Source organism: Eubalaena glacialis, chromosome 11 (genome assembly GCF_028564815.1).
Source record: "Eubalaena glacialis isolate mEubGla1 chromosome 11, mEubGla1.1.hap2.+ XY, whole genome shotgun sequence".
NCBI classification, from domain to species: Eukaryota; Metazoa; Chordata; class Mammalia; order Artiodactyla; family Balaenidae; genus Eubalaena; species Eubalaena glacialis.
In genome coordinates this window covers 52,996,228-53,008,375 of record NC_083726.1, presented here as the reverse complement: position 1 = coordinate 53,008,375, position 12,148 = coordinate 52,996,228, and the positions used below count along the sequence as shown (strand labels likewise).

General features: G+C 38.5%; 1 protein-coding gene across 2 annotated transcripts in view; it reads right to left on the bottom strand.

Moving 5' to 3' along the window:
* WIF1 (WNT inhibitory factor 1) overlaps positions 1-12,148 on the bottom strand; it is a 160,730-nt gene that overhangs the window by 14,928 nt on the left and 133,654 nt on the right. For both annotated transcript variants that reach the window (XM_061204996.1, XM_061204995.1), the window contains exons 6-8: positions 8,756-8,896; positions 7,780-7,875; positions 243-338 (exon numbers count right to left, since the gene is read on the bottom strand). In XM_061204996.1, the coding sequence (XP_061060979.1) occupies positions 243-338; positions 7,780-7,875; positions 8,756-8,896 (333 nt within the window). The remainder of the gene's footprint in view (positions 1-242; positions 339-7,779; positions 7,876-8,755; positions 8,897-12,148) is intronic.

The following is a 12,148-nucleotide window of genomic DNA, read 5'->3' as shown; positions in this document are numbered from 1 at the left end:
AACGAAGAGAGCCCCCGCTTGCCGCAACTAAAGAAAGCCTGTGCACAGCAACGAAGACCCAACACAGCCATAAATAAATAAATAAATTTATATAAAAAATAACAACAACAAAAAAGTTATAGCAGCCAGTGAAGTGGTACATCCTATTTACAGAGCTGTTATGAAGAGTGATGATATAGTAAATATACGTCTTTTAATGAAACATTTAAAAAGTAAAAAGAACCTTGTTCTTAGAAAGTTACCTTTATCACAATTGACTCCATAGAATCCAGGTGGACAGATGCAGAAACCGGGAGTAACACAAAGCCCGCCGTTCATGCATCGTGGTGTGCAAAGGGCTAATGGGGAGAGAGAATTTTGATTAAGACCAAATAGGGTTTTGCAAGCAGGACCATTTTGGAAATGTCAATAATACAACAGGTCTGTATTTTCAAGCTTTGTAGTTGACACTAAAGTAGTCACTCTTTAGAGATAGAAGTTTGCTATATTAAAAATTATTTTTATGCAGTAAATAGGCTATTTTTCAACCAATTTCATAGAAGAGAATTAAAATTTGCCCAGAATCATTATTTTAACTAAGATGTGGTCTTCTTAAGACTGTAAATATTTTTTCTTGCCTTATTTCCTCAATCTTCCAATTTCAAAATCAGTGCAGATGAAGGTCAGGACAAGATGGTGGAGTAGGACCTTGACCTCACCTCCTCTCACGAGCACACCAAAATCACAACTAAATGCTAAACAATCATCGATAAAAAGACTGGAACCTACCAAAAAAGATATTCTACATCCAGAGACATAAAGAAGAAACCACAACGAGACAGTAGGAAGAGCACACTCGTGATATAATCAAATCCCATACCCCTCAGGTGCATGACCCATAAACTGGAGAATAGTTATATTGCAGAAGTTCTCCCACAGGAGTGAGAGTTCTGAGTCCCACATCAGGCTCCCCAGCCTGGAGGTCTGACATCGGGAAGAGGAACCCCCAGAGCAGTTGGTTTTGAAGGCCAGCAGGGCTTGAATGCAGGAGCTCCACAGGACTGGGGGAAACAGAGACTCCACTCTTGGAGGGTGCACACCAGTTCTTGTGTAACTGGGACCCAGGGCAAAAGTAATGACTTCATAGGAGCCTGGGCCAGACTCATCTAGTTTTGAAGGGTCTTCAGGGGCGGGGGGCAGCTGTGGCTCACTCTGGGGACAAGGACACTGGTGGCAGAGGTATCAGGGAGTATTCATTGATATGAGCTCTCCTGGAGGCTTTGCCACCAAGACCTGGCCCCACCCAACAGCCTGTAGGCTCCAGTGCTGGGACACCTCAGGCCAAACAACAAACAGGGTAGGAACACAGCCCCACCCATCAGCAGACAGGCTGCCTAAAGACTTCCTGAGCCCACAGCCGCCTCCAGACATACCCCTTAACATGGCCCTCCCCAACAGAGGGCCAAGACCCAGCTGCACTCACCAGTGAGCAGGCACTGGCCCCTCCCACCAGGAAGCCTGCACAAGCTTCTAGACCAGCCTCACCCACCAGGGGGCAGACACCAGAAGCAAGAATACTATGATCCAGCAGGCTGCAGAACTGAGTCCACAAACACGGGTCAGAATCTACCAGCTGGTCCCTGGTCCCTGGCCCCTGGGCGATGAGAGGGGAGTGTACTTCTGGGACACACAGGACATCCCCTACAGAGGGCCGTTTCTCCAAGGTCAAGAAACATAACTAACCTACCACATATATAAAAATTCAAATAGAAGTTTAGACAAAATGAGATGGCAGAAGAATATATTCCAGACAAAAGAACAAGATAAAACCCCAGAAGACCAACTAAGTGGAGATAGGCAATCTACCCAAGAAAGAGTTCAGAGTAATGATCGTAAAGATGATCCAAGAACTCAGGAAAACAATAGATGCACAGAGCGAGAAGTTACAAGAGTTTTTAACAAAGAGTTCAAAAATATAAAAAACAACCAAACAGTTGAAGAATACAATAATTGAAATGAAAAAATACACTAGAAGGAATCAACAGCAGAATGAATGAGGCAGAAGAACGTACAAGTAAGCTGGAAGACAGAGTGGTGGAAATCACTGCCGTGGAACAGAATAAAGAAAAAAGAATGAAAAGAAATGAGGACAGTTTAAGAGACCTCTGGGACAATATCAAATGCACCAGTATTTGCATTATATGGGTCCCAGAAGGAGAAAAGAGAGAGAAAAGGCCTGAGGAAATATTTGAAGAGATAATAGCTGAAAAATTCCCTAACATGGGAAAGGAAACAGTCACCCAACTCCAGAAAGTGCAGAGAGATCCATAAAGGATTAAACCAAGGAGGAACACACCAAGACATCTACTAATCAAATTGACAAAAATTAAAGATAAAGATAAAATATAAAAAGCAACAAGGGAAAAGCGACAAATAACAAAGAAGGGAATCCCCATAAGGTTATCAACTGATTTTTCAGCAGAAATTCTGCAGGCCAGAAGAAGATAGCATGGTATACTTAAAGTGATGAAAGGGAAAAACCTACAACCAAGAATACTCTACCTAGCAAGGCTCTCATTCAGATTTGATGGAGAAATTAAAAGCTTTACAGACAAGGAAAACCTAAAAGAATTCAGCACCACCAAATTAGCTTTACAACAAATGCTAAAGGAACTTCTCTAGGTGGAAAAGAAAAGGCCACAACTAGAAATAAGAAAATTATGAAATGGGAAAGGTCACCAGTAAAGGCAAACATACAGTAAAGGTAGGAAATCATCTGCACACAAATACAATATCAAAACCAGCAATCGTGAGAACAGGAGAGTACAAATGCAGGATATTGGAAATGCATTTGAAATTAAGAGATCAGTAACTTAAAACAATTGTGTATGTGTATAGACTGATATATCAAAACCTCATGGTAAATGCAAACCAAAAATCTATAATATATACGCACAAAAAAAAGAAAAAGGAATCCAAACACAACACTGAAGATAGTCATCAAATCACAAGAGAAGAGAACAAAAGAGGAAAGGAAGAAAAAAGACTTACAAAAACAAATCCAAAACAGTTAACAAAATGGCAATAGGAACATACATATTGATAATTACCTTAAGTGTAAACAGATTAAATGCACCAACCAAAAGACACAGACTGGCTAAATGGATACAAATACAAGACCTGTATATATGCTGTCTATAAAAGACCCACTTCAGATCTAGAAACACATACAGACTGAAAGTGAGGAGATGGAAAAAGGTATTGCATGCAAATGGAAATCAAAAGAAAGCTGGAGTAGCAATACTCATATTAGACAAAATAGACTTTAAAATAAAGACTGTTGCAAGAGATAAAGAAGGACACTACATAATGATCAAGGGATCAATCCAAGAAGAAGATAATAACAACTGTAAATATATATGCACCCAACATAGGAGCACCTCAATAATATGGCAAACGTTAACAGACATAAATGGAGAAATTGATAGTAACACAGTAATAGTGGGGGATTTTAACACCCCGCTTACATCAATGGACAGATCATCCAGACAGAAAATCAATAAGGAAACACAGGTCTCAAATGACACATTAGACCAGATGGACTTAATTGATATTTATAAAGCATTCCATCTGAAAGCCTCAGAATACACATTCTTTTCAAGTACACATGAACGTTCTCCAGGATAGATCACATATTGGGTCACAAATCAAGCCTCAGTAAATATAAGAAAATTGAAATCATATCAAGCATCTTTTCTGACCACAACGCATGAGATTAGAAATCAACTAAAAGAAGAAAACTGCAAAAAACACATGCTATTAAATAACCAATAGATCACTGAAAAAATCAAAGAGGAAATCAAAAAATACCTAGAGACAAATGAAAATGGAAACACGATGATCCAAATGCTATGGGATGCAGCAAAAGCAGCTCTAAGAGTGAAGTTTATAATGATACAAGCTTACCTCAGGAAACAAGAAAAATCTCAAATAAACAACCTAACATTACACCTAAAGCAACTAGAGAAAGAAGAACAAATAAAACCCAAAGTTAGTAGAAGGAAAGAAATCATAAAGATCAGAGCAGAAATAATGAAACAGAGACAAAGAAAACAATAAAAAAGATCAATAAAACTAAAAGCTGGTTCTTTGAAAAGATGAATATAATTGATAAGCCTTTAGCCAGACTCATCAAGAAAAAAAGGGAGAGGGCCCAAATCAATAAAATTAGAAATGAAAAAGGAGAAGTTACAACTGACACCACAAATACAAAGGACCATAAGAGACTAAGCAACTATATGCCAATAAAATGGACAACCTAGAAGACATGGACAAATTCTTAGAAAGGTACAATCTCCCAAGATTGAACCAAGAAGAAATAGAAAATATGAACAGACCAGTTACCAGTACTGAAATTGAATCTGTGATGCAAAAACTCCAAACAAACAAAAGTCCAGGACCAGACGGCTTCACAGGTGAATTCTAACAAACATTTAGAGAAGAGTTAACACCTATCCTTCTGAAGCTATTCCAAAAAATTACAGAGGAAGGATCACTCCCAAACTCATTCTATGAGCCCAACATCACCCTGATACCAAAACCAGACAAAGATACCACACACACAAAAAAAATTAGAGGCCAATATCACTGATGAACATAGACGCTAAAATCCTCAACAAAATACTAGCAAACTGAATCCAACGATACATTAAAAGGATCATACCCGGTGATAAGTGGGATTTATCCCAGTCATGCAAGGATTTTTCAATATCCGCAAATTAATCTGTGTGATACACCACATTAACAAATTGAAGAATAACAATCATATGATCATCTCAGTAGATGCAGAAAAAGCTTTTGATAAAATTCAGTATCCATTTATGATAAAAACTCTCCAGAAAGTGGGCATAGAAGGAACATACCTCAACATAATACAAGCCATATATGACAAATGCACAACTAACATCATACTCAACATTGCAAAGCTGAAAGCATTTCCCCTAAGATCAGGAACAAGACAAGGATGTCTATTCTTGCCACTTTTATTCAACATAGTTTTGGAAGTCCTAACCACAGCAATCAGAGGAGAAAAAGAAATAAAAGGGATCCAAATTGGAAAAGAAGTAGTAAAACTGTCAGTGTTTGCAGATGACATGAGGCTATATATAGAAAATCCTCAAGACACTATCAGAAAACTACTCAGCTCATCAATGAATTCAGTAAATTTACAGGATACAAAATTAATACACAGAAATCCGTTGCATTTCTATACACTAACAATTAAAGATCAGAAAGAGAAATTAAGGAAACAATCCTACTTACCATCGCATCAAAAGGAATGAAATACCTAGTAATAAACCTACCTAAGGAGGCAGAAGACCTGTACTCTGAAAACTATAAGATGCTGATGAAAGAAACTGAAGATGACCCAAACAGATGGAAAGATGTACTGTGTTCTTGGGTTGGAAGAATCAATATTGTTAAAATGACCATACTACCCAAGGCAATCTACAAATTCAATGTAATCCCTATTAAATCACGAACAGCATTTTTCATAGAACTAGAGCAAAAATTTTAAAATATGTATGGAAACACAAAAGACCCCGAATAGCCAAAGCTATCTTGAAAAAGAAAAATGGAGCTGGAGGAATCAGGTTCCCTGACTTCAGACTATACTACAAACCTACAGTAATCAAAACAGTATGGTACTGGCACAAAAACAGACACAAAGATCAATGGAACAGGATGGAAAGCCCAGAAATAAATCCATGTACCTATGGTCAATTCATCTATGACAAAGGAGGAAATACTATACAATGGAGAAAAGACTGTCTCTTCAATAAGTGGTGCTGGGAAAACTGGACAGCTACGTGTAAAAGAATGAAATTAGAACATTCTCTAACACCATACACCAAAAAAACTCAAAATGGATTAAAGACCTAAATGTAAGACCAGATACTATAATACTCGTAGAGGAAGACATAGGCAGAACACTGTTTGAGGTAAATTGCAGCAATATCTTTTTGGATCCATCCCCTAGAGTAATGGAAATAAAAAAATAAACAAATGGGACCTAATTAAACTTAAAAGCTTTTGCACAGCAAAGGAACCCATAAACAAGAGGAAAAGACAACCCTCAGAATGGGAGAAAATATTTGCAAACAAAGCAACTGACAAAGGATTAACCTCCAAAATATACAAGCAGCTCATGCAGCTCAATATCAAAAAAACAAACAACCCAATCAAAAAATGGGCAGAAGACCTAAACAGACATTTCTCCAAAGAAGATATACAGATTGCCAACAAACACATGAAAGGATGCTCAACATCACTAATTATTAGAGAAATGCAAATCAGAACTACAATGAGGTACCACCTCACACTGGTCAGAATGGCCATCATCAAAAATAATACAAATAATAAATGCCGGAGAGGATGTGGAGAAAAAGGAACCCTCCTACACTGTTGGTGGGAATGTAAATTGCACCCAGTGTTCATTGCAGCACTATTTACAATAGCCAAGACATGGAAGTAACTTAAATGTGCATCGACAGCTGAATGGATAAAGAAGATGTGAGATATATATATATATATATATATACATACACACACACACACACACACACACACACACACATACAATGGAATATTACTCAGCCATAAAAAGAATAAAATAATGCCGTTTGCAGCAGCATGGATGGACCTAGGGATAATCATACTAAATGAAGTGAGCTAGACAGACAAAGACAAATATCATATGGTACCACTTATATTTGGAATCTAAAAAAAAAGATACAAATGAACTTATATACAAAACAGAAACAGACCCATAGGCATAGAAAGCAAACTTATGGTTACCAAAGGAGAAAGGGAAGGTGGGGGAGGGATAAATTAGGAGGTTGGGATTAACAGATACACACACTACTAGATACCCAGGACCTACTCCATAGCACAGGGAACTATACTCAATATTTTGTAATAACCTATATGGGAAAAGAATCTGAAAAAAAAAAATATATATATATATATATATAACTGAATCACTTTGTTGTACACCTGAAACTAACAACACTGTAAACCAGCTATATTTCAATTAAGAAAATAAAATAAAATAAAGAAAAAAATCAATGCAAACAAGTAAAAAATCTATTTTTTGAAGATGAAAAATATTTTGCTTACTCTGGTCAAATAAGCTCAGTATATGTGAGCTTGTGGTTTAGACACCTTTGTGGTTAATAAACATTTTCATGTCCATCTCTTTTTTTATATAGCTTTCTTAGTAGTAATTTCACCAAAATATATATATTTACTACACAAATGATTTTCATCCTTTTTTTTTTTTTTTGCCTAGAGTACCTTCATAACTCAGGTGGAGGCTTAATTGTGAAACAAGCTACTTTTAATTGGAGTAGATACTTTCAAATCACTCATAATACTAGGTTTTTAAAACCGATTTTAGTGGAGGGAAAAAACCTCAAAACTTTCATAAGATTATGCTAAAGCATAGTATATATAATAGTGAATTGTGGAGGGGGGTGAAGGAGAGTGAAAGTGGCCACAAAGAATGTAGACACTGTGCCAGTTTTCTGCTCCTGTCACCACACATTGGATTTAACAGAAAACCACTCCTAGAAGAATACTTTCCAATAGCTTTTCTGTGGCTTTTTAAGACTGCACAAATTCTTACAATGTGACCAGAAAAATAATTTCAGGTGATGTGTTAAAAATACATGTGGGGCTCCTGTGTAACACCCATTTCATTAGGAAGCAAGCAGGGAAGCTGGCTGTCTCTGTTCTTACCTTTCTCACAGTGAGGTCCGTAGAATCCATCAGGACACTGGCAGACCCGTCTTTCATTACAAAAGCCTCCATTTCGGCACCCTCCTGGGCACTCAGCTTCACCAAAGAGAAACAAGGTTTATTTAGAAAGCTTTCAAATCATGTTGAGTGAATTACAGGGAGCATGAAGAGGCTAACGGTCACTTTTTCCCCAGCACACCAATTATCATAATTTATTGAATACCAGTACTTCCACTTCATTCTCTCTACACTGCCTGTACTTCACTAAGTCTTCATGAAAGTAAGATACTGCCTCTCAATCCTACTTCCAACAGTAGGGAGCTCGTGGAAGAAGGCAAAGCAAGCTTTATGTTCTGCCTTCCTCCCACCCATCAATCTACTGCACCTCCTTAAATTCACACTGAAACAGAATGATGGATATTGCCCTCAGTATTCATTTTCAGAGGGGGGAATGACCTTTTGGTACATCTTTAGGGCACTGAAAGCCTCCAGAGCTTAAATTCTGTGCTGGAAGAGCCTGTATCAGGATGGGAAAGGAGACAGCATGGGAAAGCCTTCATGCTTAACTGGGTATCGGGGCTGTGGTGGAGAGGTACCTTTGCAGATCACTGGCGTGATCTTTGGAAATCAAAAGCACCAAGCTTTTGGCAGGGGGTATGGGTCGTAGTAGTTGCTGGTGATGACTGACACCCTTGCTATGAGGTTGGGGACTCCCAAAGATTGTGTTGGAGGAGGGAAAGAAGAGAGGTGGAAGACAGGGCATTTTGAAGGGTACTGGAGTTCCTAAAATTGTGAGTGCAGTCAAAGCAGAGAAAGTCTGTCTTAGTACTATTACTGGACCCTGCGTTTACCCCTCCTCCCACTGGTGTGGTTTTAATTATACAAAATAATTATCTATCTATCTAGCTACAATTTTTGGCCCAAATCACACCTGGAAGCCTTATGAGCCTTCTCTGGAATCACCATCACTGATTACCTTGTTGACATGTTTTAAAGAAGATGGCATTTTGAGGAGTCTGCAGGATGGTGTTGCCTTCAGAATTCATTACAATCACATTCACTTCAAATGCTGCCACTCCATCTTGTTTGCCGAGACATGGAAAACCAACTTGAACAACTAAAGAAAAAGAAGGTATGGAGAAACAGTTTATCTAGTTGATCCCAGTTTTACAGAAATCTTGGTAAGAGAGACAAAGAACAAAGCAAAAATGTTCACATTTTGTTATCAGATATGCTTGTATCTCCACTAGAGTAGGGACTGTATTTTGATTATCTGGGCATTCTCCACAGAACGTGTACATCATGCTGAGTGGAGAATTAATGACCCTCATTAATTTGTACCCTACTAATATGAAATTGGGGATATTTTGTTCATAGTCTGAACTTGTACCATCTTGAAAAAAAAGATGGTAAAATGTTCTCTAAAAAGTAAAGGTAGCAATAGATTAATTAGGGGAAGAAACTTTGTGAACACCTTCAGCAGCCTCCATATAATTCAAAAAGAGCTAAAAGTTAACACTGCAGAATCTATTAAATAAAGCCCTATAAGCAACACCCCACTGGTTTATTTTTACTCTGTGTGCTTGAAAGTGACAAAATATGTTCTTTGGAAAAATTCTACAACTCAGACTAGACCCCAATCATTGGACTGAGTTAATAAATTTAATATTTTCTCAGGCTATTTGTTAATATTGAGAAGTGTCCATATCTTGGGGATCTAGAAGAGAGTTTGCTGTGATGAAGTAATCTCACAATAGACATATCTAATGGTTTAGGTTCCTAAAGAGGAGCCACTTCTTTTTAGTGAAACTGATGATCACTTGGGGTATGTAGGTGTAGACTAAGCAGAGAGTGGGAACTAATAGTGTTGCTGTACAGAGACGGCGAGGAGTTGTCCACAACTTCAGCTGTGAAATACCCACAAATCATTGGGTGGAAATTGTCTCAAGTCATTGGCTGAGAGGCTGACTTCATAAATTTCTGAAATCCACTGGATTATCCTAACGTGTCCACTGGAGAAGACTGATCTAGCTGATCCACTAGACTCCAGTTCTTCCTTATGAATAGAACAAATATTGCTAAGAGGTATACATATGAAATTCTGTTTCATTTTGTTTCTGTATGGCAGGTTATGGTTACTGCCAAGCTTGGGAAAATCGTACCATGCCAAGAAAAATCCTTTCCCTTCAGAGTTTTCATAAACCTTTCCCCTAGTTTTACAAGAAGAAATGAACTAGAAATCAGTGTGTTCTTTTCCATAATGCACTGCACACCAGTTGGTCATACAATCTTCTTAACGTGCTTGGCAACCAGAAACCACTCTCAAGGCTTTGGCATTGTCAGTGTTCATTACTGTGCTCTTCTCCAAATAACATGGGTTTCCAGTTCTCCTGAATCTTGAGATCTGAGCATTATAAATAATTAAATGATGAAAAAACCCAGATATTTTAACAGAGATAAAAAGAGAGAAAAAAAACAAACTTGTTTCTGAAGTCCCAAAGTATAATTGTCCCCAATGAAAACCTTGGTTTAATGAAATCGTATATATGAAAATGCAAATTTACAAAATACAAAAATCCATAGTAGGGATTTCCATTTCAAAACGAAGCAAAGGACTGTACAAGGAAAACCCCGTTGGATCTGTTATTGCAGGATACTTGTGAAATATACATAGGATTCTTTCTTATGGCTGCATCCCGGATCTGGAAATTTTACTTGGGGACCAAGGGGATCTGAAAGGCTACATGGATACAGAAGATTTGCAAAAAGCAAGACTCCGATTCTTGTCGTAGAGCTCACAGACTTCCTCACTTACCGGCCTTTTCTTTCCTTGTTTTTAAAAAATGTCTTCCCTTTTTTTCTGCCCTCTCCTCTATCAGTCTCTCCTTTTCTATCTGCCTCTTCTTTTTTCTCCCAGTTTTCTTTTTTTTCCCCTGCTCTGCACCTGGATTGTATCTTCACCGAACAATCGGGCACTTTGAGAACTAACTGGAGGCAGTCTTGTAGGGAAGAGCTGTATGGAATTATCTGCTTTTATGGTGAACTTGTCATTTGTGAATGGGTATCCTGTTCATGATATTAATTGCTAGCAAAAACAAGAAAAAGAGCACAGGAGTAAAACGTGGATTTTTCTGAATACGCATTGTGATGACCAGCAGTTACCTTACCGACTGATATCCAGAGGAGAATAATTTGGAAGACTCTTGTGGCCGTGTGGATGACAGGCTCTTGGTGCTCCAGCCAGGCGCCAGGGCTGTGCCTCTGAGGTGGGAGAGCCAAGTTCAGGACACTGGTCCACAAGAGACCTCCCAGCTCCACGTAATATCAAACGGCGAAAATCTCCCAGAGATCTCCATCTCAACACCAAGACCCAGCTCCACTCAACAACCAGCAAGCTACAGTGCTGGACACCCTATGCCAAACAACTAGCAAGACAGGAACACAACCCCATCCATTAGCAGAGAGGCTGCCTAAAATCATAATAAGGCCACAGACACCCCAAAACACACCACCAGACGTGGACCTGCCCACCAGAAAGACAAGATCCAGCCTCCTCCACCAGAACACAGGCACTAGTCCCCTCCACCAGGAAGCCTACACAACCCACTGAACCAACCTTAGCCACTGGGGACAGACACCAAAAACAACAGGAACTATGAACCTGCAGCCTGCGAAAAGGAGACCCCAAACACAGTAAGTTAAGCAAAATGAGAAGACAGAGAAACACACAGCAGATGAAGAAGCAAGGCAAAAACCCACCACACCTAACAAATGAAGAGGAAATAGGCAGTCTACCTGAAAAAGGATTCAGAATAATGATAGTAAAGAGGAAATCTTGGAAATAGAATGGAGAAAATACAAGAAACGTTTAACAAGGACCTAGAAGAACTAAAGAGCAAACAAACAGTGATGAACAGCACAATAAATGAAATTAGAAATTCTCTAGAAGGGATCAATAGCAGAATAACTGAGGCAGAAAAACGGATAACTGACCTGGAAGATAAAATAGTGGAAATAACTACTGCAGAGCAGAATAAAGAAAAAAGAATGAAAAGAATGGAGGACAGTCTCGGAGACCTCTGGGACATTAAATGCACCAACATTCGAATTATAGGAGTCCCAGAAGAATAAGAGAAAAAGAAAGGGACTGAGAAAATATTTGAAGAGCTTATAGTTGAAAACTTCCCTAATATGGGAAAGGAAATAGTTAAGTCCAGAAAGCACAGAGAGTCCCATACAGGATAAATCCAAGGAGAACCACGCCAAGACACATATTAATCAAACTGTCAAAAATTAAATACAAAGAAAAAATATTAAAAGCAGCAAGGGATAAACAACAAATAACACACAAGGGAATCCTCATAAAGTT